Source organism: Carica papaya, chromosome 2 (genome assembly GCF_054855325.1).
Source record: "Carica papaya isolate Zhongbai chromosome 2, ASM5485532v1, whole genome shotgun sequence".
NCBI lineage: Eukaryota > Viridiplantae > Streptophyta > Magnoliopsida > Brassicales > Caricaceae > Carica > Carica papaya.
Genome location: NC_142310.1, coordinates 2797269 through 2824240, shown reverse-complemented (window position 1 = coordinate 2824240; position 26972 = coordinate 2797269). Strand labels below are relative to the sequence as shown.

The following is a 26972-nucleotide window of genomic DNA, read 5'->3' as shown; positions in this document are numbered from 1 at the left end:
CATTGTGGCAAGAAACTTTAACAAAATTCATGTTGAAAGTTTTGATATCTATAAAAATATATAATTAAGGACTCACCAGATTATTTTGCCTAATAAACACTAACATTTTTTGTTGTTCTCAAATAACATCTTTACTTAACCATCTAAAAGTAATTTTAATTTCTCTAATATATAGTATAAGAGGTAGTTATTAGTTTAGAAGTAGAGTAGACCAGACTAAATACAATATTCTTTTTAAGGTATCACTAAGATTAAGAACTGAAATTTATTGCTGTAATGATCTGGAACTTGAAAGGAAATAATTATAAATTAAGTGCGGAAGCGAAATAATAGTGTTAGAATTTACATTTCTTATATAATAATTTAGAATACCCAATAAGGTTACGAGAATGACCATTATAAAAGAACAACAAATAATCAAAGAAATAAATGGAAAGTAAACAGCTGAACATCCTATTCGCAATCTTCTTGTAGATCGAAATCTGGATCTTGGTTCTCTTGATCTGAAATGGTTAATGAAAAAGTGAGGTACACTATCTTAGCAAGAATATCACACTACTTACTGATACAGAAATGAAGGTTGGTAAAAAGTATAAAAACAACTAATGGAGCTCTTATTTTAAGTAAATTCATTTATCATAAGTAAGATCATTTATTGTACACTTATCATAGCGAAATTTTTAAAACTGAACTATAGAGACAATAGTACAAACAACATCATAATCTTATATTCAATTAACTAGAATAACAACTTTCTGTTTTTATCTGCTTACTGGTATCCATGGGGGTCCATAGAGATGTTTCCACTACGCGTGAACCCTTATTTAATATTTTCAATTAATCGGTCGTCCCCATACCTCATCTGGTATGAGTGTAAAAAATATTATTCCTCAATACTCCGTCCGGTATGATGGTGAAATAAGCGGTCCCCATACCCCGTCCGGTATGAGCACCAAAATATCAATCCTCCATACCCCGTCGGGTATGAGTCAACGTTCATGGTAGGGTTTTCTATGTACCTAGTTCGTCCACTATCTCCTAGGATATCCAGTAAGGCTACCATTCATTCACTCATTTAGTCAAACAATTTTTTGTTTATATTTAATTTCCAGTTTCATAATTTAACTGTAAATCATGCAAAATAAGCAATACATGCATCAAAGAAGCACAACTGAATTATCATACCAACTCCAGTGTAGTATTATGCATTCGAAACAGTAAAATCAATCAAACAGGATCAACAGTGAATAATAACTGGTTTCGGATCCATTAGTAACCTATGATTAATTATCGAGATTTTTTAAGTTATACAAAATACCACATTATTTATAATTAAACTTCAATTCTATAATAAGGATATGGTGAGGGATTCTTATTTGAATCGATTTTCGAAATAATAACCTTTCAGCTGCATCTACTGGCAGTTCCCAGGTTCCCTGAATTTTTTCTTTGGAGATTAAAATACGCTCCAAGTACCTATAAATATCCCAAAATTAGTATTAGAAACTCTTTTTGGCCAATTTCGGGGATTCTGACACGGCGGCACCGCCGCTCATGGCAGCGGTTTGCCTCGGCCTGGCCATTTTCTACCAATTTTGATCAATTTTGGCCGATTTTATACTCATATCTGTGAGAAAACACGTTAAGAGGCCTCGGTTGGTCGAAAAAAAGTTGAAAAATAGAAGCTTACCAGTGGCAGTGTTTTTTGATGCGGCGGCTCTGCCGGTTCACCTTCGCAGTTGGACATTTTTCTTTGGTCAACTTGTGAAAAACAAAATGGTGAATACAATGGTAGAAAAATTGTATGAAACAGGAATCGGGAAGGGCCTCATCGGAGGCGATTTTTAATTTTTCCTGCGGCGACGCCGCCGGACTTTACCCATGGTTTTCGACTCATTCGCTGGTCCTTTTACTCCGATTTGGCCATAGAGGTGTTCAAAATTAAATTTTGAGCGACTGAAAGAATTTTCACCTTTTTTGGCAGTCGAAAGTTTCTCCGGCGCAGTGGCGGGCGGTGATCGGCTCCCTTCCTGGCGACTGATTCTTCTTTTCCTGCGGGGGGCCTGCCGATTAGGGTTAGGGTTTGGTGTGAAGTGAGATATTTATATTCATCTCCTTTTAATCTGGACCATCCATCACATTTGATATGAACCGTACGATCGCGTTGAAAAAAGAAACGAATCTAGACCCTTCATCGCGCTTAATCGCAATCGTTCGATCGTGTCTGATGAGGGAATGGATCTGAACCGTCCACACACGCAGGAACAAATCCGGACTGTCTGACTGCGGGCACGCGGATTGGCAGCATGGCTTCCCACGTGGCACCACGTCAGTGTGCCTTGCCACGCGGCGCGCTTCAGTTCGCCGAGGCTGCTGACTGGGCGATTGTACGTGGCATATTTTTTTTAAATTATGTTTTGACCATCAATTTCTAATTTTTCTTTCAAAAACACTCCTATAACCCAAAATTTCCCCCCTTTTTCCTAAAATTATTTTCAATTTCATCATCCACCTATTTTTCTTAATTTTTTTACGTTAAATAAAAATTTATAAATTTATAAATTATATTTTATACATTAATTTTGAATATTTTAAAATTAATTCTGAGTATTACAACTCTCCCCCCCTTAAAAGAAATTTAGTCCCTTAAATTTGTCTCACTCTCACTCAATCAAACAGTTGGGGATATTGGGCTCTAAAGTTTGATTCTAGTTCCCATGTGGCCTCTCCTTGTGTGTGATTCTACTATAGGACCTTAACGAATAGAATTTTTTAGTTGCGGAGTACTCTGCTCTTTCGGTCCACAATACCAACCGGTACCTCCTCATATGACAAATCTTCCTAAAGTGAAAGAGACTCGTGGGCCAAGACATGAGAGGGGTCTGGGTTGTACTTGCGTAGAATGAATACATGAAATATATTATGAAACCTGAAAAGTTATGGAGGTAGTGTCAGTCTGTAGATGACAGTTTCGATTCTATCTAAGATTTCAAATGGCCCAATAAATCGGGGATTTAATTTTTCTCCTTTTGCGAAACCTATTAATTTTCTAGAACTGAGTGACCTTAAGGAACACCCGATCACCTTTCTCAAATTCCAAATCCCTCCTCCGGGTATCCGCATAACTCTTCTGCTTGCTCTGAGCCGTCTGGATGTTCTTCCTGATCTTAACTATTTTGGCTGTAGTCTCCTCCACAATATCTGGACTGAATAATCTTCTATCACTCACCTCTTTCCAACATATCAGTGATCTGCATGGGTGTCTATACAATGCCTCGTACAGAGCCATGCCGATACTTAATTGGTAGCTGTTATTGTAGGTGAACTCTATTAGGGTTAAATGATCATCCCAATAGCCCCCGAAGTCAAGAACACAAGCTCAGAGCATATCCTCAAGTGTGCGGATCATCTTTTTTGATTGTCCATCGATCTGAGGGTGGAATCCAGTACTAAGAGACAGTTTCGTTCTAATGACTTGCTGAAAACTAAGTCAGAACTGAGAAGTGAACTTGGGTCCCTGTCGGACACTATTGTTACTGGCACTCCATATAACCTGACTATCTCCCAAATATACATTCTTACTAGTTTGTCTAAAGGGTCGGTCATTCTGATGGCTAAGAAGTGGGAAGACTTGGTGAACTTATCAACAATTACCCAAATGGTATCATGTCCTAAGCATACCCTAGGTAATCCTATCACGAAATCTATTGTGATATGTTTTCACTTTTACTCCAGAATTGGTAATGGCTGAAGTAGTCCACCTGGGCATTGATGCTCTGTCTTAACTTGCTAACATATTAAACACTTGGAAACAAAGTCGGCCACATCTTTTTTCATCATGTTCTACCAAAATCAGGATCGCATACTTTGATACATCTTAGTGCTTTCGAGATGCATGACAAACTTTGAGATATGGACCTCTGTCATGATATCCCTTTTTACCTCACTATCACTTGGATCACACATACTGTCCTGAAATCTAAGTAACCCATCGGTAGAGACTCGAAATTCTGAATTAACTCTCTGTTCTGTATCTTTCTTGAGGGCTACTAGGGTGAAATCGGCGGATTGAGCTTCTTTTATTCTCTAGATCAACTCAGGTTGAATAGTCAGGTGGGCTGAACATGCGACAATCTTCAGGTCTTGAAGTTGTACCTGTTGTGCAGCTCCTATTACCCTGCATTCTGAAACTATTAGGTAAGCTAATATACCTGTACTTTTTCTGCTGAGTGCGTCGGCTACCATGTTGCCCTTACCCAGGTGATACAAGATGTTGCAATCGTAGTTCTTGAGGAGTTCTATCCATCTTCTCTGAAGCATGTTGAGATCCTTTTGAGTGAATGTGTTTCAAGTTCTTATGGTTGATACAGATCTGAAAGGTCTCTTTATACAAGTAATGGCACCAAGTCTTCAAGGCGTGGATAATCGCGGCAAGTTCCAAGTCATGGGTAGGGTAGTTTCTCTCATGACTCTTCAACTACCTGAACCCATAGGCTATGACATTTTCATGCTGCATTAGAACACAACTCAACCTTAGGTAGGAGGCATCACTATAAACTGTATATCCACCTGTCCGGTTCGGCAAGGCCAACATAGGTGTGGTAGTCAACCTCTTTTTTAGTTCTGAAAAACTCTTTTCACAGTCCTCATTCCACTCAAATTTAACGTTCTTCTTTGTGAGATGAGTCAAAGGAGCAGCTAGACTAGAAAATTCTTCCATAAACTTGCAGTAATAACATGTTATTTCCAAAAAGCTATGAATCTCCTTGACGAAGGTTAATTTTTCCCAGTCGAGCCATGCCTCAACTTTTTCGGGATTCACTGACACTTTATTCCTTGATATGATGTGCCTTAGAAAGGTAGTCTGGTCGAGTCAGAACTCACATTTACTCAGCTTTACATACAACTTATTTTATTTGAGAATCTGCAAAACCTGAGCCAGATGGTGAGCGTGCTCCTCTCTATTCCGTCCAATATGAGTCAACATTCACGTTAAGGTTCCTTATATACTCGGTCCGTCCACCATCTCCTAAGATATCTACTAAGGCTACCATTCATTCAGTCACTTAATCAAATAATTTTTCATTTACATTTAATTTTCAGTTTCATAATTTAACTGTAAATCATGCAAAACAAGCAATACATGCATCAGGAAAGTACAACTGAATTATCATACCAACTCCAGTGTAGTATTATGCATTTAAAATAGTAAAATCAATCAAACAGGATTAACAGTGAATAATAACTAGTTCCGGCTCCATTAGTAACCTGTGATTAATTATCGAGATTTTTTAAGTTGTACAAAATACCACATTATTTATAATTAAATTTCAATTTCATAACAAGGATTAAGGTGATGGATTCTTACTCGAATCGATATTCAAAATGTTAAACTTTCACCTGTACCTACTGACAGTCCACGGGTTTCCTGAATTTTTCTTTGGAGATTAAAACACGTTCCAAGTACCTAGAAATACCCCCAAAAAATTCAAAATCAGTGTTAAAAATTCTTTTCGACCAATTTTGGAATTCTGGCGACGGCACCGTCGCCCGCAGCGGCGGTTTGTCTCGAGCTAGCCGTTTTTAGCCAGTTTTGTACTTATCTCTGCAAGAAAACACGTTAAGGGGCCTCAGTTGACCAGAAAAAAAATTAAAAAACAGAAGCTTACTGGCGGCGATGTTTTCTAGTGCAGTAGCTCCGCCAGCTCACCTTCATGGTTGAGCGTTTTTCTTTGGTCAACCTATGGAAAACAAAATGATAAATACAATTGTAACGGCCCCGGAAATATTAAAATGAAATGAGTATTTAAATATATCAAATGCAGAAGCGAGATCAAAATTTCAGTTAACATCCCTTACACGAAAAACCAAAAACGTACTTAAAATATAAAAGATTAAACTAACTAAGAGAGAAACTCGAAAATAAAACTATGAGTATGACTACAGAGTCTCTAGGTATCCCCTTCGTCGTCCTCCTGCGGAACGGGCTCGGGAACCATGTCTTCCTGATCTGAAATGGTTAAATAAGGAGTGAGCTACACTAACCCAGTAAGAACATCATGATATCTCACCGTCACGGAGGTAAAGGTGGGTAGAAAAACACAAAAAGACCAATGGAGCATAATTTACAATAAACTCGTTTATTAACATGAAAACCTTTACCATCCACTTACCTCGGTGGAATTTATGAAAACAATATAAGAAAAATAATAACATTATCACAATCATGGAATAATATAAGCTGTAAAACATAGCACTTATCACGCCTTTTGTAATTCAATCATTATACAACATATCCTTTTCTCATTTACCAGCCTACTAGTATCCATGAGGGTCCCGCTACCCGTTAACCTTTAACATTCATAATCAGTTTCCAGGGCCGTCCCCATACCCCGTCCGGTATGGGCGCCAAAACCATAAACCTCAATACCCCGTCCGGTATGAGGGTGAAACGGGCCGTCCCCATACCCCGTCCGGTATGGGCGCCAAAACCATAAGATCTCCATACCCCGTCCGGCATGTGAGACCACAATCCCGGTAGGGTTCCCTACGGACCCGGTCCGTCCACCATCTCCCAGGATATCTAGTCAGGCTGACCCCATCATACAATTATCAGTCTACACAATGTTTCATTTCCCTTTTCCTCAATAAGCATCATCAATTCACATTTAAACAAGCAAATCGTAATTCATGCCGAACAGACAACATACAGTATCAGTTCTTCAGTCATTCAACTCATAATTAATAAAACAGTAATATATGCATTCGAAACTATAAAATGAACACATCAAACCCCATAATGCATTTAAAGCTGTAAAACAGGCCAAATAACAGTAAATTATCAATCACACTAGACTTGGGCTCCATTAGCAACCTTAAGCAATTTCACACATGCGTTAATTCAAGAAATACCGTTTTATCATTTTGAACTTTAATACCGTGATAGGAAATAGGGTGAGGGGTCCTTACTTGTTTTCGGGATCCGAATACAATTCACAGTGCGCCTGCAGGCCGTCCCTAATTTTCCCTGAATTTTTCCCGGGGAACTGAAACACACTAACAGTACCGGCGGCGGCGCTCTCGGGTACGGCGGCTCTCCGGCGAGGTTCGTGTTTTGGTGATTCGGCTTCGGTCAACCTCGATCGGCGGTCGGAAATTTCCCCGGTGCGGCGGCGGGTGGCGGCGGTCGGCCTCTGGTTCGTCTTCTCCGGCGAGCGGCGGGCGGCTAGGGTTTTGTGGTCTGGTGTGGGGGTTCTATTTATAACCCCTTACCTTTTGATCACAGCCGTTCATTTCGTTTTAATCTGGGCCGTTCGTTTTTGATTGAATCTGGGCCGTCCGTGCGATTGAATCTGGGCCGTCCGATCGCGCGATTGATCTGGGCCGTCGGATCGCACCCACGCGGATCGCCAACGTGGCTCCTTTCGGAGTGACGCGGTCTTGCCACGTGGCAGGCCCCGGTTGGCCGTGACTGCTGACCGGGCCTGCTGACGTGGCTGCTGACGTGGCCCCCCCCTTTTTTTTTTTTTTTTCCTCCTTTCCGGGTGCTACACAATGGTGAAAAAATTGCACAAAACGGGAACCAGAAAGGGACTCATTGGAGGCAATTTTTTATTTTTCCTGCGGCGGCGCTGTTGGGCTTTACCAGCGATTTTTGACTCATTCGCATGTCTTTTTACTCTAATTTAGCCATAGGAGTATTCAAAATTAAATTCCAAGTGAGAATTTTTACCTTTTTTGGCAGTCAGAAGTGGCTTCAGCGCAGCGGCGGTTGGCTCCCTTCCGGGGGGGTGGGGGGGGGGGGTGGGGCTAGCAGCTAGGATTAGGTTTTGGTGTGAAATGAGATATTTATATCCATCTTTTTTTAATCAGGACCGTCCATCGCATTTGATCTGAACTGTCTGATCATATTTAAATAGGAAATAAATCTGGACCGTTCATCGTGATTTGATTTAGACTGTACAATCTTGTTTAATGAAGAAACGAATTTGGACCATTCATCACATTTAATTGTGATTGTCCAATCACGCCTGAGGAGGGAATTGATCCGGACCATCCATATGCGCGGGAACAAATCCGAACTGTCCGATCGCAAGCACACAGATTGTCAGCGTGGCCTCCCGCGTGACACCACGTCAGCGTGCCTTATCACACAGCGTGCTCTGGTTCGCTGAGGTTGTTGACTGAGGAGTCTTACGTGACACATTTTTTATAAATTACATTTTAACTCTCAATTTCTGATTTTTCTTTCAAAAACGCCCCCATAACTTAAATTTTCACATTTTTTTCCCAAAATTATTTTCAATTTCATCCTCCACCTATTTTTCTTAATTTTTTATATTAAATAAAAATTTATAAATTTATAAATTATATTTTATATATTAATTTTAAATATTTTAAAATTAATTTCGAGTATTACAATTGCATCAAGATCTTGAAAATAACGAGCTAGGATACTCATGGTTCCTTAAGCAGGGCTTGAGGTTTTAGGACTCCTAACCTAATTTGGGATCTTGAAATAATGCTAAGGTTTAAGGGTAGTTGAAGATAAGGAAACTTTTGGCTTATATTTAGAGATAGTTATGAGGTTATAAGATAGCTTTGCCAAAAGCTTTCATTAGGTTTTAAAATTATTTTAACATTATAGACCTATTTTAAGATAACTTTGAGGTTCCAAACGTGCATCAAGTCTTAAGAATACTCCAAAATTACGTTATTACATCTAAATCTTAACATTTTATTTTTATTTTTATTTTTATTTTTTTAATGTTATATTGCACTAAGATAAAACCTTTTGTCCTAAAATTTAACTTAGTATAGATTTTGTTTTACTTAGTTATATGGAATTTTGTACCACATACAAATTTTCTACTTGATAAATATGTTTTTGAGTTTAAGTTGTTACTTAAGGATGTTTAAGCTTTCATTCTGCATTTTGTTTCTTTTCTTTTTAGTTGGATCCAAAAGTATAATAAGATAATACATAACTTAGCTAGAGCAGTAAGAAGTTCTAAAATATATATTATTGTTCATGAACCTCCTTAGTTTTTGGTTCACTTACTTGAGCATGATGTGGTTTGGTCACTTACTTGAGCATGGTGGTTTTTATTGTTTATGAATGATAATTTTTCCTCAAAAAAAAAAAAAGCTAAGAATGTTTTATTGGATGTTACTGTACTGACTTTCATTGTAAAAGTTTATTTAGTACTAAAAACAAATACTACTAAATTTATAGTTTAATAAAATAACAAACTAGGACCTAACTTGAATAAATTATTTAATCTCATAAAAACGAGTGAATCCAATAGCGTATACTTACTGTAGCACCCGGAAAGGAGGGGGAAAAAAAAAAAAAAAAAAAAAAAAAAAAGGGGGGGGCCACGTCAGCAGCCACGTCAGCAGGCCCGGTCAGCAGTCCCGGCCAACCGGGGCCTGCCACGTGGCAAGATCGCGTCACTCCGAAAGGAGCCACGTTGGCGATCCGCGTGGGTGCGATCCGACGGCCCAGATCAATCACGCGATCGGACGGCCCAGATTCAAACGCACGGACGGCCCAGATTCAATCAAAAACGAACGGCCCAGATTAAAACAAAACGAACGGCTGTGATCAAAAGGCAAGGGGTTATAAATAGAACCCCCACACCAGACCAAAAACCCTAGCCGCCAGCCGCTCGCCGGAGAAGACGAACCAGAGGCCGACCGCCGCCACCCGCCGCCACTCGCCGCCGCACCGGGGAAATTTCCGACCGCCGATCGAGGTAAATTTCATACCCCCGACTCGTTTTTCCCCACTGATTCCTCCTATGGCCAAATCGAAGCCGAAATCCCGGCCAAACGGCCGGAATACGCGGCCGAAGCCCAGCGGCGCCGCCGCGCCCCCTCTCGGTTTTTGCCTCCGACGAGGCCCTTCCCGGCCTCCGTTCGATGCAATTTTTATATCACCGTGATCACCATTCTTTTCTCTACAGGTTGACCGAAGCCAAATCACCAAAACACGAACTTCGCCGGAGAGTCGCCGTACCCGAGAGCGCCGCCGCCGGTAAGCTCCGCTTTTCCGTGATTTTTTGGCCCCCCGAGGGCCCTAGGGTTGTTTTCTGACAAGGACCAATGCGAGTGTGGCCGAATTCGGCCAAAAAACGGCCGAAAACAGTCAACCCGAGGCGACTCACCGCCGCCAGCGGCGGCGCCGTCGCCGGAGCACGGCGGAGCCGCCGTGCCGGAGTTGCGATTTGGGCCGAAAGAGGCCCTGGGCCTAATTTGGATTTTTTTTGGAACCCGTGCAGGTACTGTTAGCGTGTTTCAGTTCCCCGGGAAAAATTCAGGGAAAATTAGGGACAGCCTGCAGGCGCACTGTGAATCGTATTCGGATCCCGAAAACAAGTAAGGACCCCTCACCCTATTTCCTATCACGGTATTAAAGTTCAAAATGATAAAACAGTATTTCTTGAATTAACGCATGTGTGAAATTGCTTAAGGTTGCTAATGGAGCCCGAGTCTAGTGTGATTGATGATTTACTGTTATTTGGCCTGTTTACAGCTTTAAATGCAAAATGAGGTTTGATGTGTTCATTTTACAGATTTGTGTGCATGTACTACGTTTTTATTAATTATGGGTTGAATGACTGAGAAACTGATACTGTATGTTGTCTGTCTGGTATGAATTACGATTTGCTTGTTTAAATGTGAATTGATGATGCTGATTGAGGAAAAGGAAAAATGAAAGATTGTGTAGACTGATAATTGTATTATGGGGGTCAGCCTGACTAGATATCCTGGGAGATGGTGGACGGACCGGGTCCGTAGGGAACCCTACCGGGATTGTGGTCTCACATGCCGGACGGGGTATGGAGATCTTATGGTTTTGGCGCCCATACCGGACGGGGTATGGGGACGGCCCGTTTCACCCTCATACCGGACGGGGTATTGAGGTTTATGGTTTTGGCGCCCATACCGGACGGGGTATGGGGACGGCCCGTTTCACCCTCATACCGGACGGGGTATTGAGGTTCATGGTTTTGGCGCCCATACCGGACGGGGTATGGGGACGGCCCTGGAAACTGATTATGAATGTTAAAGGTTAACGGGTAGCGGAACCCCTATGGACCCCCACGGATACTAGTAGGCTGGTAAATGAGAAAAAGATATGTTGTACAATGATTGAATTACAAGAGGCGTGATAAGTGTTATGTTTTACAGCTTAGATTATTCAATGATTATGATAATGTTATTGTTTTTCTCATATTGTTTTCATAAATTCCACCAGGGTAAGTGGATGGTAAAAGTTTTATTATTGATAAAAGGTTTTGTTGTTAATAAACGAGTTTATTGTAAATTATGTTCCATTGGTCTTTTTGTGGTTTTCTACCCACCTTTATCTCCGTGACGGTGAGATATCGTGATGTTCTTACTGGGCTAGTGTAGCTCACTCCTTAATTAACCATTTCAGATCAGGAAGACATGGTTCCCGAGCCCGTTCCGCAGGAGGACGACGAAGGGGATGCCTAGAGACTCTGTAGTCATACGCATAGTTTATTTTCGAGTTTTCTTTCTTAGTTAGTTTAACCTTTTATATTTTAAGTACGTTTGTTTGGTTTTTCGTGTAAGGGATGTTAACTGAAATTTTGATCTCGCTTCCGCATTCGATATATTTAAATACTCATTTCATTTTTATATTTTCCGGGGCCGTTACACTTACTATTAAAATACAGTATGTGCCGACTAAAGAGAACTGATGTTTTAATGAATAATGAGAGATAATTGATGGCGACTATAATAAAATGCAACCAACACAAAAACAAAAGCTTTGGTGTTTTGCAACAAAGTAGACCACATTTTTTTTTTTTTAGGTTTTAAAACATAAAGATGAACTATTTTATTTTCAACTTTTTTTGTACTACTTTTTGTTTATATAAAAGTTAAGCAACTTTTTCTTCAAGGCACGAAATGGACGCATGGGTTCCTCTATTTGCTGCATATTTACCTAATGACATTTCAACTTTTAGTGATAATTTAAATCAACCACTAAAATTGTATTGTATGTCGAATTTCTAGCAGCATTAAAACCCTTCTCAATGGTACCAAGTACAAACTTTATACTTGATGAATATTTTTCTAAGCTTAGAATGTTACTTGAGGATGTTTAAACTTTCATTCGGCATTTTATTTCTTTTTTTAGTTGGATTTAAATGTATTAGCAAATAATACATAACTTAGCTAGAGATGTAGTAAGAACTTCTAAAAGATATATAGTTGTTCATGAGTCTTAATTTTTTGTTCATCCTCTTATGCAAAATGGTTTTTATTGTTAATGGATGATGATTTTTTAGTTTAAAAAATAAATAAATGTTGTATTAGATGTTATATATTGACTTGCATCGTATAGGTTGATATAATACTGTAAAAAAAAAATATGACTAAATTTATAATTTAATCAAATAACAAAATAGGGTCTAACTTGAATGAATTTTTTAGTCTCATACAAATGAGTGAATCAAATGGTATATATTTACTGTTTAAAATACAATATTTGATGACTGATTGGGAGAACTGATAAATCAATGAATGATGAGAAGCAATTGATGACAACTAGAGAAGATCAAATTTTATTAAGTTTTAGTACATTAGATAAACTATTTTATTTCTAGCCTTTTTTGTACTTTTTTTACCAATATAAAAGTTAAATAATTTTTTTTCAAGTAAAGAAATGGACAGGTTATGCATGAAATAGACATGTGGCTTCCTCTATTTGCCGTGTATTTGGCTATTTGACTTTTAGTGATAATTTTGATCAGCCGCTAGAATTGTATCGTCTACTATCTAATTTTTAATAACAATAAAATTATTTTTAAATATGCCAATATCATGTCTTTTATGAGTTGAAGTAATTTATTTGGAGAAAAATCATCTTTGTTTTTTATACAATATTATAAATAACTTAAACAAAATTCATGTTTTTTTTAAAATAACAATAATAATTTTTCTCATATTTTTCTCATAAAACTGTCAGCAACATTAATCCAAAATCGGAATGCAAAATTTAAAAATATACAAGTTTATTAATGCGTACAATATTGATAACCTAAATATCAGTCACTAGAAATGACCTAGATTATTAGCAATCAGTTATAAATACTAAACTTATTATAACCCTCCGCCGCTTCGGTGAGTACTGCAGATTCAAAAAAAAAAAACAATCTCTCTTCTCTCGGCACAACCATTTTGCTCTTCTCCAATCATTTCGAATAGGATGGATCGAAGCACGCAGATCCTCGACATGATCCACTCGATGGAACAAGAGGTTTAGTGCTTAATATTTTATCTGTTTTTCTCTTATTTGTTTACCGATCATGTATATATATCGATATCATTGATTGATTTGCATTCGATTTTTGTTAAAGGGTATGGTTGATCACTTTTTTGGAATAGCGTATGAAATGAAAGGAGTACCTGGTTGCGGTCCTAATTATTTCTCTGATCTGCTCTCCATCTTTGTAGCTGAATCTAAAATCACCTTATTAGACATGACTAAAACTTTGTATGTGTACATAATATGTATTTTGATATAGATCTGAGAAGTTATTAACCATGTTTGGCTAGTTAATGAGTTTTAATTATTTGGTCTTCTTCTCTTAATCTGTAGGGACAACGTATCTGATGTAGATTTCTCTAAAATTTGTGAACTTTGCTTCAAGATGAAAGGAGCCTCCTCAAGGTGTATAATTAGTACTAATCATCACAGTTCAAAACTCTTTAATTTGAAGTATTTATGTGTGTTATTATTGATCTTATAATATGTATTTAATAATAAAAATTCTCAAGTATAATTTTTGTTAATAAAAATTCATATACTTTAATAGTTAAATGATATGTCATGAGATGCATAATCTGATTTGAATTAATACTCTTATAGATAAGGATAAAAGTACATAAATATCCACCAAATAAATAAATAATTAATAATTTAATTAACCAAATATCGATGAGCATGATATATATATATTTGTTTGATACATATATCTACTTAATTAATTATTTAATTAGTTTGATACTTAATGCATTTCTTCTTTTACAAGAGATCATAAGTTGGAGTCAGATTGTACTTTCGTGTGTGTCATTATTTGAAAGTTATTTATATTGTATTGCAATTAGTGTATATTGTCTAATTAATCTCGAGTCAAACTATACTTTTTGTGTATTCTTACTTAAAAATTATTTGTATTGCGTTATGATTGATTTACATAATTTTTATTTAAAAAATAATTAGCTGATATTAATTGCAGCCTTGGCGCTTGTGGAATGGCACTGAAATGTGAGGAATTCATCAAGGCATGTGATGAAAAGAGTAGGGAATGGTAAGCTTTCATACATAATTGACACCATAAATTAATTAGCAGTCTTTATATATTAATATAGTAAATAAATTTCGTACTTATTTTTTATTTTAGATAATACTAATATTTTTTTATTGGATTTTTTTAATTTTTTAAATTTTTTTTTAAAAAAATAAATAAAGGTGCAGAGAGGCATTGGATGCAATCAAAAATGACTTCTTTCTTATGAAGGAAAAAATAAACATCCTTCTTGAGGTAATATTTTATTTTACATATTTTGTAAAATTTTATTTTCATATATTTTATTTTCTTATAGATTTCATGAAAATTTTAATTGAATTTAAATTTCTTGACTTATAAAGTATGAATTTTACTTAATTGCAAATATGTTTTGCCGGCTCATAATTATAATTATTAACAATTATAATGAATTATAACAATATAGTAATAATTAAAATTTTTATATTTTATTTAAAATTTACGAGTTTAAATTTATATTTTAATAAAAAATAAAACTATTTTTTTAAAAATTATAGATTTTGATTTTAAAATTATTATTATTATTATTGTTGTTGTTGTTATTATTATTATTATTATTATTCACTTAATGGGATATACATGATGATGAAGTTGGAAGCAGACATCACCCTTCGCAAACGCAAACGCACTCCTTTAAATTAAGGTACTCTAACTTCTTATAACTTATTTAATACGATTTTTATTTATTTATTTTTAATTTCATTCTTATTTATTTAATTTCTTACTCATTAATCTTTAAATTCGAATAGTTCTCAAAAAGAATTTAAGTTAGTGTTATGTTTTACAGGTTGATGAATATAAAAAAGAATAATTGTTTTAGGAGAAAATGTAAAAAAAAATATATATATATATATATATATTTCCTCTTACTTAATTAAATATTATAATAATTATATTTAGATAATTAAAATATATTTTAAATAAAATTATATCATCAGAATTGTAATAAATCTTGTAATCTTTATAATTGAGACTATTAATACTTTACTATTGTAATAAATATAATTTTTTTTTAATTAATTCAATTTGATTTTAAATTAATTAAAAATAAAATAAGATTTATATTTTTTTTTAAATTACTGTAACTTAACTAAAGTAATTACTGTTCTTTATTTAATTTATAAAAATTAATTTTGATATTTAATTTTTCACTGTTAGTATTTTATCTATTTTCATCTCTTTGATTAATAATATTATAAAATAATTATATTTTTCTCTGTTGCGCAGGTGGAGCGGATGAAAACTCTCTAGAAGTCGATGCCAGCAAATTCCCTCCCTGTAGGTCTTAATAAAGCCTTCTTTTTCTAATGGAAAACAAATTTAAACCTAAATTTATTTTGTGTCGACAGAGATATCGCGATCAAATTGAGTTAAATTTCAACGAAACTATTATATTTTTAGGTGAGAGAAATATTTTATGATTATTAGGTTCTCTTAGTTAAAGTAACGGTAATGAGTTAATAACTCAACCAAACTTTTTTATTTATTTTAAATTAAAAACTTATTATACAGAAATAATTACAAATTAAAATGTAGTGTTTTAAAACAATTTAAATTTCATTGCTGTTGGTTGAAATGAAATATTTATTAATTTTATGTAACAATATCTTGATGAAAAAAAAAAATGAGAAATTAACTCAGACATTTACTTTCTACACAAATACAAACTGAAGTTTGAGAACACATTATAAGAATTGAGGTGTGTGTTAGGTCAATATGATAAGGGCAAGATCAAGAATGCTTTTATAATTCTTGCATCCCACTTATAACACTTCATTAAGTATGCTCATATATATGTACATATATATATATAATATGCTTTTTACTTGAATTATATTTCTTGGTATCTTCAATTTCTTTTGTAGGGTATCCTTATAGGCCTTTGTTTTGTTCTTCTTTAGATTTAAAATCCACCATTTTTTTCATATCATTTATATATCTTCTTACTTAGACGTTTAGTTAAAGGATTTGTAAGATTATTACCACTTTTAATATATACAATGCTAATTGATCTATTTTTTATTTTTTTTTTTTATAAAATATACATATATATATATGTGTAAATAGTATATTGCATCTACAGCATCAAGGGGTGAAACCCATTTACAAAATATTTATAATTATCTTTAGACTGTCAATGACATGTCCAAAATTTTTCACCCCATAAATATCATAATCCAAATATTTTATAATCATTTCTTCATTTATAAATCTAAACCAAACAAAATATTATAATTTTCATTTCCTTTACTTTTTTTCAGTTTTTAATTATCAAAACCAGAAAAACATGTTTTTTCTTTCATTTTCTTTAAAACCCATTCATTTTATCTTTACATATTCACTAATTCTCAATGTATAATACGACAGTCATCATCATCATCATCATATCTACTTCATACAAGAAATTCCACTAAAAATTTTATAGTGGGTTTGCATTACATCAAGTCACAATAGTTTCTTAAATTTATAAAATGCATATATATATATATATATATATATACACACATACATATATGTATTTCTCAAAAAGATCTGATGATAAGAGAAGTTAAATAATTATAGTTATTTTCGTTAGATATGTATAAATTATCAAAGCATAACAAAATTTAGTTTAACTCCACTTTATTCACTCGAATTTCATTCAATTAAGAGATGAAACAAATTAGAAAATAATAAAATTTAAAAAAAAAATTATTTTAATTTTAAATAATATTTTACATAAAATTAATTTTTATTTCTTAAAAATTATTTTAATGGTTTATAATTAAATTAAATATAAATTTACCAACATCTATCATTCTTTACCTTGATGAATATGTAATTCCACCATTGTCTATAAGGATATGAGTTCGAATTATACGTTATACATTTTAAATATTATTTTTAAGAAATTTTGTCATTATCAATGATAAATAATATATAATTAATAAAAAATATAATTTTTTATTAAAAAATATCAAACCAATTCATCATAACTTAAAAAAAACGCATCTCCATTTTGGTAAAATTAAATAAAAAGATTAGCTATATCCAAATAAAATTAGCTAGAATGATAGGCTCTTCCCACCCTTTTGGATAAACTTCTCATAGTTTCATTCTATACAATACTATATATATATATACACACACACATATACACGCACATATATATATCTATGAGCACCTAGGTCCAAAGATTTTATGAGAGGGTGGTGAGAATGGGCATACCAGTGAGTGAAGATGAGATATGAAATGATAGGAACCAGCACTTGAGAGGGCAGTGGGTGTTGAGAAAGACAAACAGTGGAGGAGTGGAGACCACATTCTCCCTCTTTTAGTCCAAGATGTCCGACAAATATTTGTTACTTGTCACTGCAATCTGTACAACCCATCAATGGACATTATAACCTCCGTGTCTATTGACATTAATAACCTAAAAAAATAATGTTAACAGGGATTGAAAAGAAAGCTCTGTAGATATAATTGTGATATTTATCTTTCCCTTTTTGCTAAATCTTTCCTACTGTTTTCTTCATATTATTCTCATCTAATTCTGTAATGCAATGATAAGGATCTTACCAGCGAATTGCTCTGAACCCGGGTCGATGGAAATGAACAATCCCCAGGATGAAGGTGACAGGTTCGAGTCAAAAGCAGCAGTGAAGTTGCAGAAAGTTTATAGGAGTTATAGAACAAGACGCAGGCTAGCAGATTCTGCAGTGCTTGCTGAGGAGCTCTGGTGTCTTTACTGGTTTCTCAAATATGATGTTTTACAATTTCTTCTTTTGTGATCAAATCAATACAATATGAAGTGTTTGCAGGTGGCAAGCCATAGACTATGCAAGGCTGAATCACAGTACTGTCTCGTTCTTCAATTTTAATAAGCCTGAAACTGCAGCATCAAGATGGAACAGGATCAGGTTGATTGCATCAAAGGCATGTTGTTTGCTTTCCTTGGCTTTTCACGGACCACATTCATTTTCTCATATACTTCATGAATCTTTTGACATAAGTTTTCTTCTCATTTCTGAAAAATTGCCAACTAACAAGGAAACAGAGAAATGATCTTAGACAAAATAGTGGTTTTGCAGGTGGGAAAAGGTTTAGGTAGAGATGCAAAAGCAAAAAAGTTAGCATTCCAACATTGGATTGAAGCTGTAAGCCTGTCATTAAGCTGGCTATACAAACTTTCTTAAATTTCATTTTGACAATTGTTTATGCATGTTCTTGTAAATGCTTAAGTACATGTCAAGATGCAGATTGATCCGAGACATAGATATGGTCATAATTTGAACCTATACTACGAAGAGTGGTGGAAAGGACATTCAGGGCAACCATTTTTCTACTGGTATGTGTTCATTTCTTGGTCAAGGTTTGCATTTTTCTCTTTCTGTCCCAGGAATACAGCACTTTTAACACAAAGGAATAACCTTGAAGATTACCTCTCATTCTCCAAGAAATAACACTATCTACTCTATGGTGCAAAAAGGTCTCACTGCTGGAAACAATACCTCTTACAACCAAACAAAGCAAATGGAGAAGAGGATCATCCAACAGTGACTAAGTATCAAACCAAGTCGATTTCTAGTTTACTTCTATTATATTTGTAAGTTTCAAAACCTCATCTTCTTCAGTAAAGAAGGGAGGTAATTAACTCTATTCGAGAAAGTTGGTCAAGTCAAAAGTTAGTATTAATTACCAGATATTGTCCCTTGAGAGCAGTCCAAATATCATCAACACGAGTGTAGCCAGAGCCCAATCATTCAGATCTAATATCCCTGTCCTTTCATTGAACCATATGGTATACAAACTTAAGGAGACGTGCTACATATTTAATGACTCAAACAAAGATAAATGTTGTCTGATAGCATCTTACAGCTTTAGCCAGAAATGCATTTCCCTTCTATTTGCCTCAAATATAGAACTGGATTGATTGAGCCTGCATTTGGTTGGTGGAGTTAAGATAATGTTAGCTCAGCTGTTTGAATTTCATGTTCTGCGAGGACAACTCAAAAATTTAGGTAGATTGCATTGAAAAAAAAAACAGAGTGAGAACTACAATGGGAATCATAATGCAACTTTCTAGTTGTTCTGTAGGTATAACACTACAAGTTCATCAACAATCACAATTACTTAACCTTCTGAAACAAAATAGACACTCACCTTCTCACCTTCTCATATAACATCTCACTTCTATGATAATAAGAGCTTTTGTCTCATTTTTCTCGCTTAATCTGTCTCAACTACCCAGTTAAAACTATGAGCAAAAACTTCTGTCCTCCATTAATGCAAAAAGTTTTAACTGATGTCAAGAAAATTGATGGGAGAAAGGAAAAAGAGATGGATTCGAGGAACAGCCTAATTACATGCCACCTCAAGAGAACAGTGTGGATCTTCCATTTTCCTTGTAAACTAAGACAAAGTGCTAAAAAGTGCTTACTTTATTCTCTTGTGTAGGTTGGACATTGGAGATGGCAAAGAAATTGATCTTGAACAATGCCCGAGAGCAAGACTGCAGCAAGAATGCATAAAATATCTTGGACCGGTAAAACCTTGATAATTAAACTTAGGATAATTTTAGGGTTAACTCCTAATCCAATGGCAGCCAAAATTTTACTAGACCTTTTTTAGCAAAAAAATAATCCTTATAACTGAGTGTATTTAGTTTTCATGAAAAAAAAAAAATCTTCCATCAACATATGGTGCTTGTTGTTTGCCTAGGTAAGTCTAATCCATTACATGAACCGTCATCATACAAAACTGTGATCATGTCTCAAGTTTCATTAATCATGAAAAATATAAAAAAATCAAATTGTTAGCTGGGTTGATTCACATATCAATTTTATTTGATGATTTCCATTAAATTTCAATGTCCAGAAGCTTTTGAATTCCAGGCACTCGTTTTTTTCTAACCTGCTTGCATGCTGTCCTTCGTGACCTTTCTTAACCAAGCAAGAGAGGGAAAACTACGAGTATGTCATTGTTGAGGGGACTATTGTACACAAACAAACAGGAAATCTGCTCAACACAAATCAAGGATCACAAGATTCAAAATGGATTTTTGTGATGAGTACCTCTAGAAAACTTTATGCTGGTGAGGTAACACTTAATATGAACCTCAAAACATAGTTGACCGAGACTATAACATTTTTTTCTTGCACTCCCTTAAAATCCTATAGCTAATAAACATTCTTCCTGAATCAGAAAAAGAAGGGGTCATTTCATCACTCCAGCTTCCTAGCAGGAGGAGCTACTCTGGCTGCTGGAAGACTTGTGTCAGAAGATGGAAAGCTCAGGGTATGAAGAAATCAAGCAGGCAATATGATTTAGCTTCTGTATAATACCTAAATACAAATTAGATTTTTGCTTATAAATATACTGACATCACAGTTCCCACTTTATATACAGATTGAGTTGCTTGCCCACGTTTTAATTAGAGGAAAAGAACTATGATATTGCAATAGGTTCCATATTAAAAAAGGTTAAATTACATTAAGCACCCTTAAGTTTACCATGTCCTACACTTCCTCTCCTCCATTTTAGAAACGTAGACATTCCCTCCCATTGCTAACAGATTTTGTTACCTATAACCAGATATTATAAAATTATGACATTGTCCTCATACATAAAAGCAAAAGTGTAAATTTCTTTTATCACTCTTAAACAAGAGCGTCAAAACTCTCTCATGCTCATGCAAATCAGAGGCACTTCCTCCAACTTTTTAATTCGCAAGTAAACTCTCACTAGAATGCCATGACATTTTCCTTTTTTTTTTTTTCCTACTTACATTCACTAGAAGAATCTACAGATATCTTAGATTTTCTTTGACTCCAGTTTAGATTAGGAGCGGAAGATAGTTTTTGAGCCTTTTCTTCTAGACTTTTTTTTAACACAAAATGATAAGGCTTTTTGCTTTAGAGTGAGAAAGGAAGTTTTGGCCTTTTTCCTTTTACATATGAGGAAAATTTTTTAATTTTATATTACTTAGTTATAGTTAACAAAATTTGTCAGTAATAGATGAAAAGTGAATATTTTTAAAATAGAGATGGGGGGAGGGGGGAAATGTAGGATATAGTAAACTAAAGTGTGCCAAATGTAATTTAACCAAAGAAAACTGTGAGTAAAGAGTTTTAGATGATATTGTACCATATGCTCCATTCTAGTTTGAAGGAGCTCTTCGGAGCCCTGAAGGAACTTGTATAATCTAGTTAAGAAAATTTGGAGCTTTGATATGGGACTACTAAAGAAGAAAAAATAGAGGGAGAAAATAGAACAAGAAGAACAAATTAGAACATTACAGAGAAGGAAGGAGGGAGGGAGAGAGAGAGATGGGAAGAACATAGGAAAATAAATGAGAGGGAAATGAAAAACAACCAGAATCTGCAAATTTTACTACTCAATTCATCTTGATGCAGACCCACTGATAAATGTGCTTGTATATTAGGTAACAAATACACTCATTAAGAAGAAAGTTAAATCAGTTCCTTATAGTTCTCAACAATTCCAATAAATCCTACACTATTTCAAAACCTAAACTTGAATATCCCTAATAATTGTGATGACATTTATTTGGTTGCTTACTGATATGGAATCAGAAAAACAGGAAGTTATTTTGGCATTCTAACAATAATCTTATGCTAAGAACTTCTCTCAAGAAGGATACTCCAATGCTTAGTTAGCAGGGAAATCATAAAAATTTAGAGCATAGAGAGTCTAGAACTTTTTATCGTTTTAGGTCATAGATATTTATATAGGAAGATGAATGCTTAGTCATGGAATCTGAACATAGGAAAGGAGTGGGCAGAACCAGTCCCTCAAATGTAGGAATGTGCTTGTAATTTGCATTAGGGAGAGTTAACACATGCCAGACTGTGACTTAAAAGTGTTGAATTGGATAGCCAGGCAGCTAAGTGCTTATAGTTTGCCATGCCAGTCTGGTAGGATTAGGAAGTACCTAATTTGCCAAATAGTCCCAAATACCTACTTGAATAACCAAGTAGCATGAGGTACTATGTAGGCAAACTGGTCTGAGATACTGCCTGAGTAATCAGGTGGTACTACTTGCTTAACAAGGTAATCAGGTGAAAAATTAGATAACTACCTGAACAGAATAGCTATACGGCATGATGCATTTTAGATACTATTTAGGAAAGTAGGCGGCATTAGATGGCCACTTCATCGGTAGGTAGCAGTAGGCACTACCATGTAGCCTACAATTCTCTAGCTAGCCAGCTAGCAATGAGTTACCTGGTTGCAAAGTATTAGTAAGTATGACTTGAATAGGCAGGTAGTACAAGGTTCTATATGGCTGGCTAGGTGGTAGGAGATATCTGCCAATGTAGTCAGGTGGCAACCTAGCTGAGGTGAGTGCTGGATATAACTATAGCAAATTGGATATTAAGGGGGAAAACCCCTATCAAGAACATCTTATTCTCATATCTTCTCAAATAGGACCAGAAATTCAATAGCACCATCAATTTTTAGGTTGTCTATGAAGATAAATTAATATAAACCTCTAAATGACGTCACAGAGGTTAAAGTAAATATCCTGTAGCCATAGGTGCTAGATCATGTAGCCCTGGAAGTCATATCTGCAAGCTAAGTTACACAATTCTAAAAGGAAGACCCCAGAGATGCCAAATCCTATTTCTTGACAACCACATGGGAACCAGTTTCTGTAATAGCAGAAAAGACCCAAATGAGAGGTAAAAACTGAATACGTGTGCCCCAAAAAAGAGAAATAAGGCAAAACAATGTGTATAGGATCAGTGTCATGATACTAACTGCATTTAGTTTAGATATAATAAGCAAGTTATAAACATACAAGGAATCAATTTGAAAAGTCTAATTGTGCTTTAATGTGTACATCTCTTGAATCTAAAATTGAATTTTCTTGGCTCAGTCTGTATCAGCACATAGTGGACATTACCATCCAACAAATGAAAACCTTTGCAGCTTCTTAGCCTTCCTAAAGGAGAATGGAGTTAACCTTGATGACATGCAGGTAAACAATTTTCCTATTTAGGTGCCCTATCTGCAAAAATCACGACATTGGGAGACAAAGAGAGGAAATGATTGAAGGTTTTAAAGGCAATAGGAGTAATGGGTGCCCCTTGAATGGTAATTCTTTTGCCATTCAAACGGAGAAAAAAAAAGAGAAAAAAAGATGCTAAGAGGGAAATTAACCTTTACAAAGATTTCTTGTCTCCTAGCTGTCACACTTCTTTGACAATCAAGAGCCTGTTATGGCCTAACCAGAAATGGATCACATAGTTGTTCTGACCTCGTTGTACTGAGTCAGGTTCTTAGCCAAGAAGAAGATCATGAGAACTACAATAAAAGCAAATCTGAGAAACAAGGAAGTAGTTTCAGAGGATCAGAGGACATCAAAAAACAAGAAATTAAACCACAATCCCTCAGAGCGACTGGATTATCTATACACGGTCCACCAGAAAGAACAAGCAGTTATAAACAATCATTCTCCAGTAATCTTCACAGTCCAAGAAGTAGTGTCTCAAAAAATGAGATATTACAGAGGATCAAATCCAAGAAAGTAGAAAATTCATACCAATTGGGGCACCAAGTATCTTCTAAGTGGTCAACTGGAACAGGTCCGAGAATTGGGTGCGTTGCAGACTACCCCATGAAACTAAGAGTACAAGCGCTGGAGGTTCTTAATCTATCCCCAAGGGATCCCATGGCAAGAACAGCATCCAGTAATTCTGCTAGGGCTTCAGTTGCTAACTATTGCAGGATAATGTAACGTCGGATTTACAGATTTCTTCTTTCTTTCCCATCATATAAAGCTGCTGCTAACATGGTTTAAGGGGTGCTGTATTCAACTTGTTGCCACTTGTAACAGACATGAACCCTTGTTTTTTCCGTTGTGGCTTAAATGCCCTGCCTCTTTCTCCTCTCACATGTAAACTTGAGATACACATTATTAGAACTTTCAAATGGACCATATACATTGCATTGACCTGTTGTTCACTCCTCAATTTGCAATGAGAACAAAGCATCAGGTACATACCCTGCATCAAATAACTGCACATTCAATCCCTTCAAAACTTCAACAATATTAATTCCTTCATATTTCATGCAATTAGTTGCAGAGAATGAATATATCCTATTCTTTAATTCAGTCCAGCTATATCCAGTATCCTTTTTTAATTCCTTCTCCTTCATTAGTTTTCTCACGCGTACTGTTTCGTCCCACATCTTGGCATCTGCATAGATATTAGATAACATGATATGAGCTGAAATATCAGCAGAGTCAATGCTCAAAATTCTTTCAGCAGCATATTTTCCTAAGTCCACATCCTTATGAAGTTTGCACCCAGACAACAAGCATCGCCAGACCACTTTAGTTGGCTCCACAGAGAAACTCTTTATAAGCTCATATGCTCTTCTGGTTTGTCCTTTACGGGCAAAAAGATTTACTAACGAAGCTAGATGATCCATAGTTGGAACAATACCATAGTCTGTGATCATAGAATTGAAGTGGTTCCACCCTTCTTCTACAAGTCCGATGTGCCCGCAAGCAGACAATACCCCTAAAAAGGTAATATCATTAGGTTTGATCTCATTTCTCAGCATCATGCTGTAGATCACCAAGGCTTCTCTCCCAAATCCATGCTGAGCGTATCCTACAAGCATTGTATTCCACGAAACCAAGTTTTTTCCACCCAAATTATCAAAGAGTCTTCGAGCATAAGTTAATCTTCCACACTTCGAATACATGTCAATGAGGGCAGTCCCAACAACAATACTAGAATCAAATCCAGGCTTTATGATGCAGCAGTGAGCTTGCTTCCCCCACTCAGTAGCTGGGATGTTAGCACAGATAGTCAAGATGCTAGAATATGTGTAAAGATTAGGGCTGTGTCCTTCCAACAACATATCCTTCAGAAACTGAGCAGCTTCAGTGAAATGACCGGATCCAACAAGTCCGGAGATCAGAGAATTCCAAGAAATGATATCATGCTTGTCCATTGCTTCAAAGGTTTTCAATGCTTCATCAAGAAAGCCACATTTTGAGTACAACCCGATAACTGCATTTGCAACAAATATAAATGAACTGTATCCCATTTTAATGATAAGTGAGTGAAGTTGTATCCCAATTTCAGCAACATTTACATCTGCCAAAGCTGCAAGTACAGCTGAGAACGTTCTTTCATTAGGTTTGAGGCCTGACACGTGCAACAGGCAAAAGACATTAATAGCTTCTTTGCCTTTCCCTTGTTGAGCATAGCCTCCTATTAAAGCAGTCCACACCGACAAATATGATTGATCAGCCTCTGAAAATACTCGAAAAGCTGAATCCAAATCTCCACATTTTGCATAAAAGTCTACTAATCCAGTAACAACAAACTTGTCAGGCTCAAACCCACACTTCACCACAAGTGAATGGAACTGCATCCCTAGCCTCAAGTCCTCCAAAGCAGCAGAAGCCCCTAATACAGTCGCACAAGAAAACTCGTTAAGCACTACTCCCTCCACATATGACTTCAAAAAAATCTTCAAACCCTCCAAGTTTTTTCCAGATTGACAACAACAGGAAAGAAGTGCAGTCCAAGAAACAGAATCAGGTTCCAGAATGGCATCAAACACAAATCTAGCAGAACCTAAAAGACCACATTTCCCATACATATTGATCAAACAGTTACTAACTCGCGGACTAAACTCCACACAACTCCTATAAATCTTCGCATGAATTTCCTTACCAGCTCTAGCATCAAGCATACTAGAACAGGCAGACAAAGCACCCACGTAAACATGATCATTCGGCTCAAACCCATCAGCCACCGTCATCTTAAAGCAACACAGAGCTTCCTCCGCCATACCCATTTGAGAATAACCAGAGATCAATACGCTCTGAGAAATGATATTTCGTTTAGGCATTCTGTCAAACAGATTGCGCGCGTCACTAATTCGACTGAATTTCACGTACATGGAGAGCAAATGATTGTTCGTGTATACATCCGAGGTAGAGCCGGATGTGATAATCTTGGCATGGACTGCTCTTCCCTTTGGGACGCACCGGCTGTCGCCGAATGAGCGGACGAGTCGAGACAAAGACATGCAGAGAAATTATTTAACTGCCTCCAATAAATGAATGTTGACTTATTTTTTCAGACAAATCAAGTTTATTTATACATTTAATCTAATTTTTTTGTTTAGATTTTTAGTTAAATTATAAGAAGAAATACACGAACCTTGTTTTATTTATATTGAAATACTTAACTTAATAGTGACAATGGATGATAATAATAATAAATTAAATTAAATTAAAAATTAAAAAAAAAAATCTACTCTTTATACTTGAAGTGCAAATATATATATTCATAAAAAAACCTGTTTTATTTATATTGAGAATCACATTTCACCATACATAGATCCCATTTGGCTACATATTTTTTTATTGATGGAAAAATAAAAACTACAAAATAAAATATATCAGTACATATGTTATCTTCTGGTTCCAGAATGGAACCACTGTTATGTCCAGAAACTCCACAAATTCATGGTTGCAATCCTCCAAAATTATCAGAATATAACCAAAACCAATTTTGTGCACATGAGATGGAGAGATTGGAAATATCACAAGTTCACAACATCTGGATC

The 26972-nt window shown here is 35.6% G+C and overlaps 2 protein-coding genes and 1 long non-coding RNA gene across 17 annotated transcripts; 2 read left to right on the top strand and 1 right to left on the bottom strand.

Annotated features, from left to right (window-relative positions):
* Window positions 1-14515: 14515 nt before the first annotated feature.
* On the top strand, window positions 14516-15720 carry LOC148268666 (uncharacterized). The gene is made up of 3 exons (XR_015816745.1): window positions 14516-14585; window positions 14961-15012; window positions 15597-15720. It is a non-coding gene; the product is annotated as an uncharacterized LOC148268666 (long non-coding RNA).
* A 1689-nt stretch (window positions 15721-17409) lies between these two features.
* On the bottom strand, window positions 17410-26795 carry LOC110806894 (pentatricopeptide repeat-containing protein At2g27610-like). Of its 15 annotated transcripts, none has more exons than XM_088212651.1 (6): window positions 23535-26795; window positions 23278-23382; window positions 19225-19287; window positions 19048-19126; window positions 17928-18390; window positions 17410-17727 (listed from the first exon to the last, which is right to left on the bottom strand). In XM_088212651.1, exon 1 carries the CDS (start codon window positions 26427-26429, stop codon window positions 24336-24338), a length of 2094 nt encoding a protein of 697 aa, XP_088068777.1. In that variant the 5' UTR covers window positions 26430-26795; the 3' UTR covers window positions 17410-17727; window positions 17928-18390; window positions 19048-19126; window positions 19225-19287; window positions 23278-23382; window positions 23535-24335. The 15 variants fall into 15 exon arrangements, with proteins under 15 accessions (XP_088068777.1, XP_088068782.1, XP_088068775.1 ...); XM_088212656.1 differs by having other exon boundaries at window positions 17928-18375; XM_088212649.1 differs by having other exon boundaries at window positions 19048-19287; window positions 23535-23695; window positions 23917-26795.
* On the top strand, window positions 17721-24327 carry LOC148268665 (IQ domain-containing protein IQM3-like). Its single transcript, XM_088212662.1, has 9 exons — window positions 17721-18087; window positions 18170-18284; window positions 18440-18505; window positions 18608-18696; window positions 19806-19893; window positions 20301-20447; window positions 20553-20645; window positions 23251-23352; window positions 23650-24327. Exons 1-9 carry the CDS (start codon window positions 17912-17914, stop codon window positions 24109-24111), a joined length of 1338 nt encoding a protein of 445 aa, XP_088068788.1. The 5' UTR covers window positions 17721-17911; the 3' UTR covers window positions 24112-24327.
* Window positions 26796-26972: the final 177 nt, after the last annotated feature.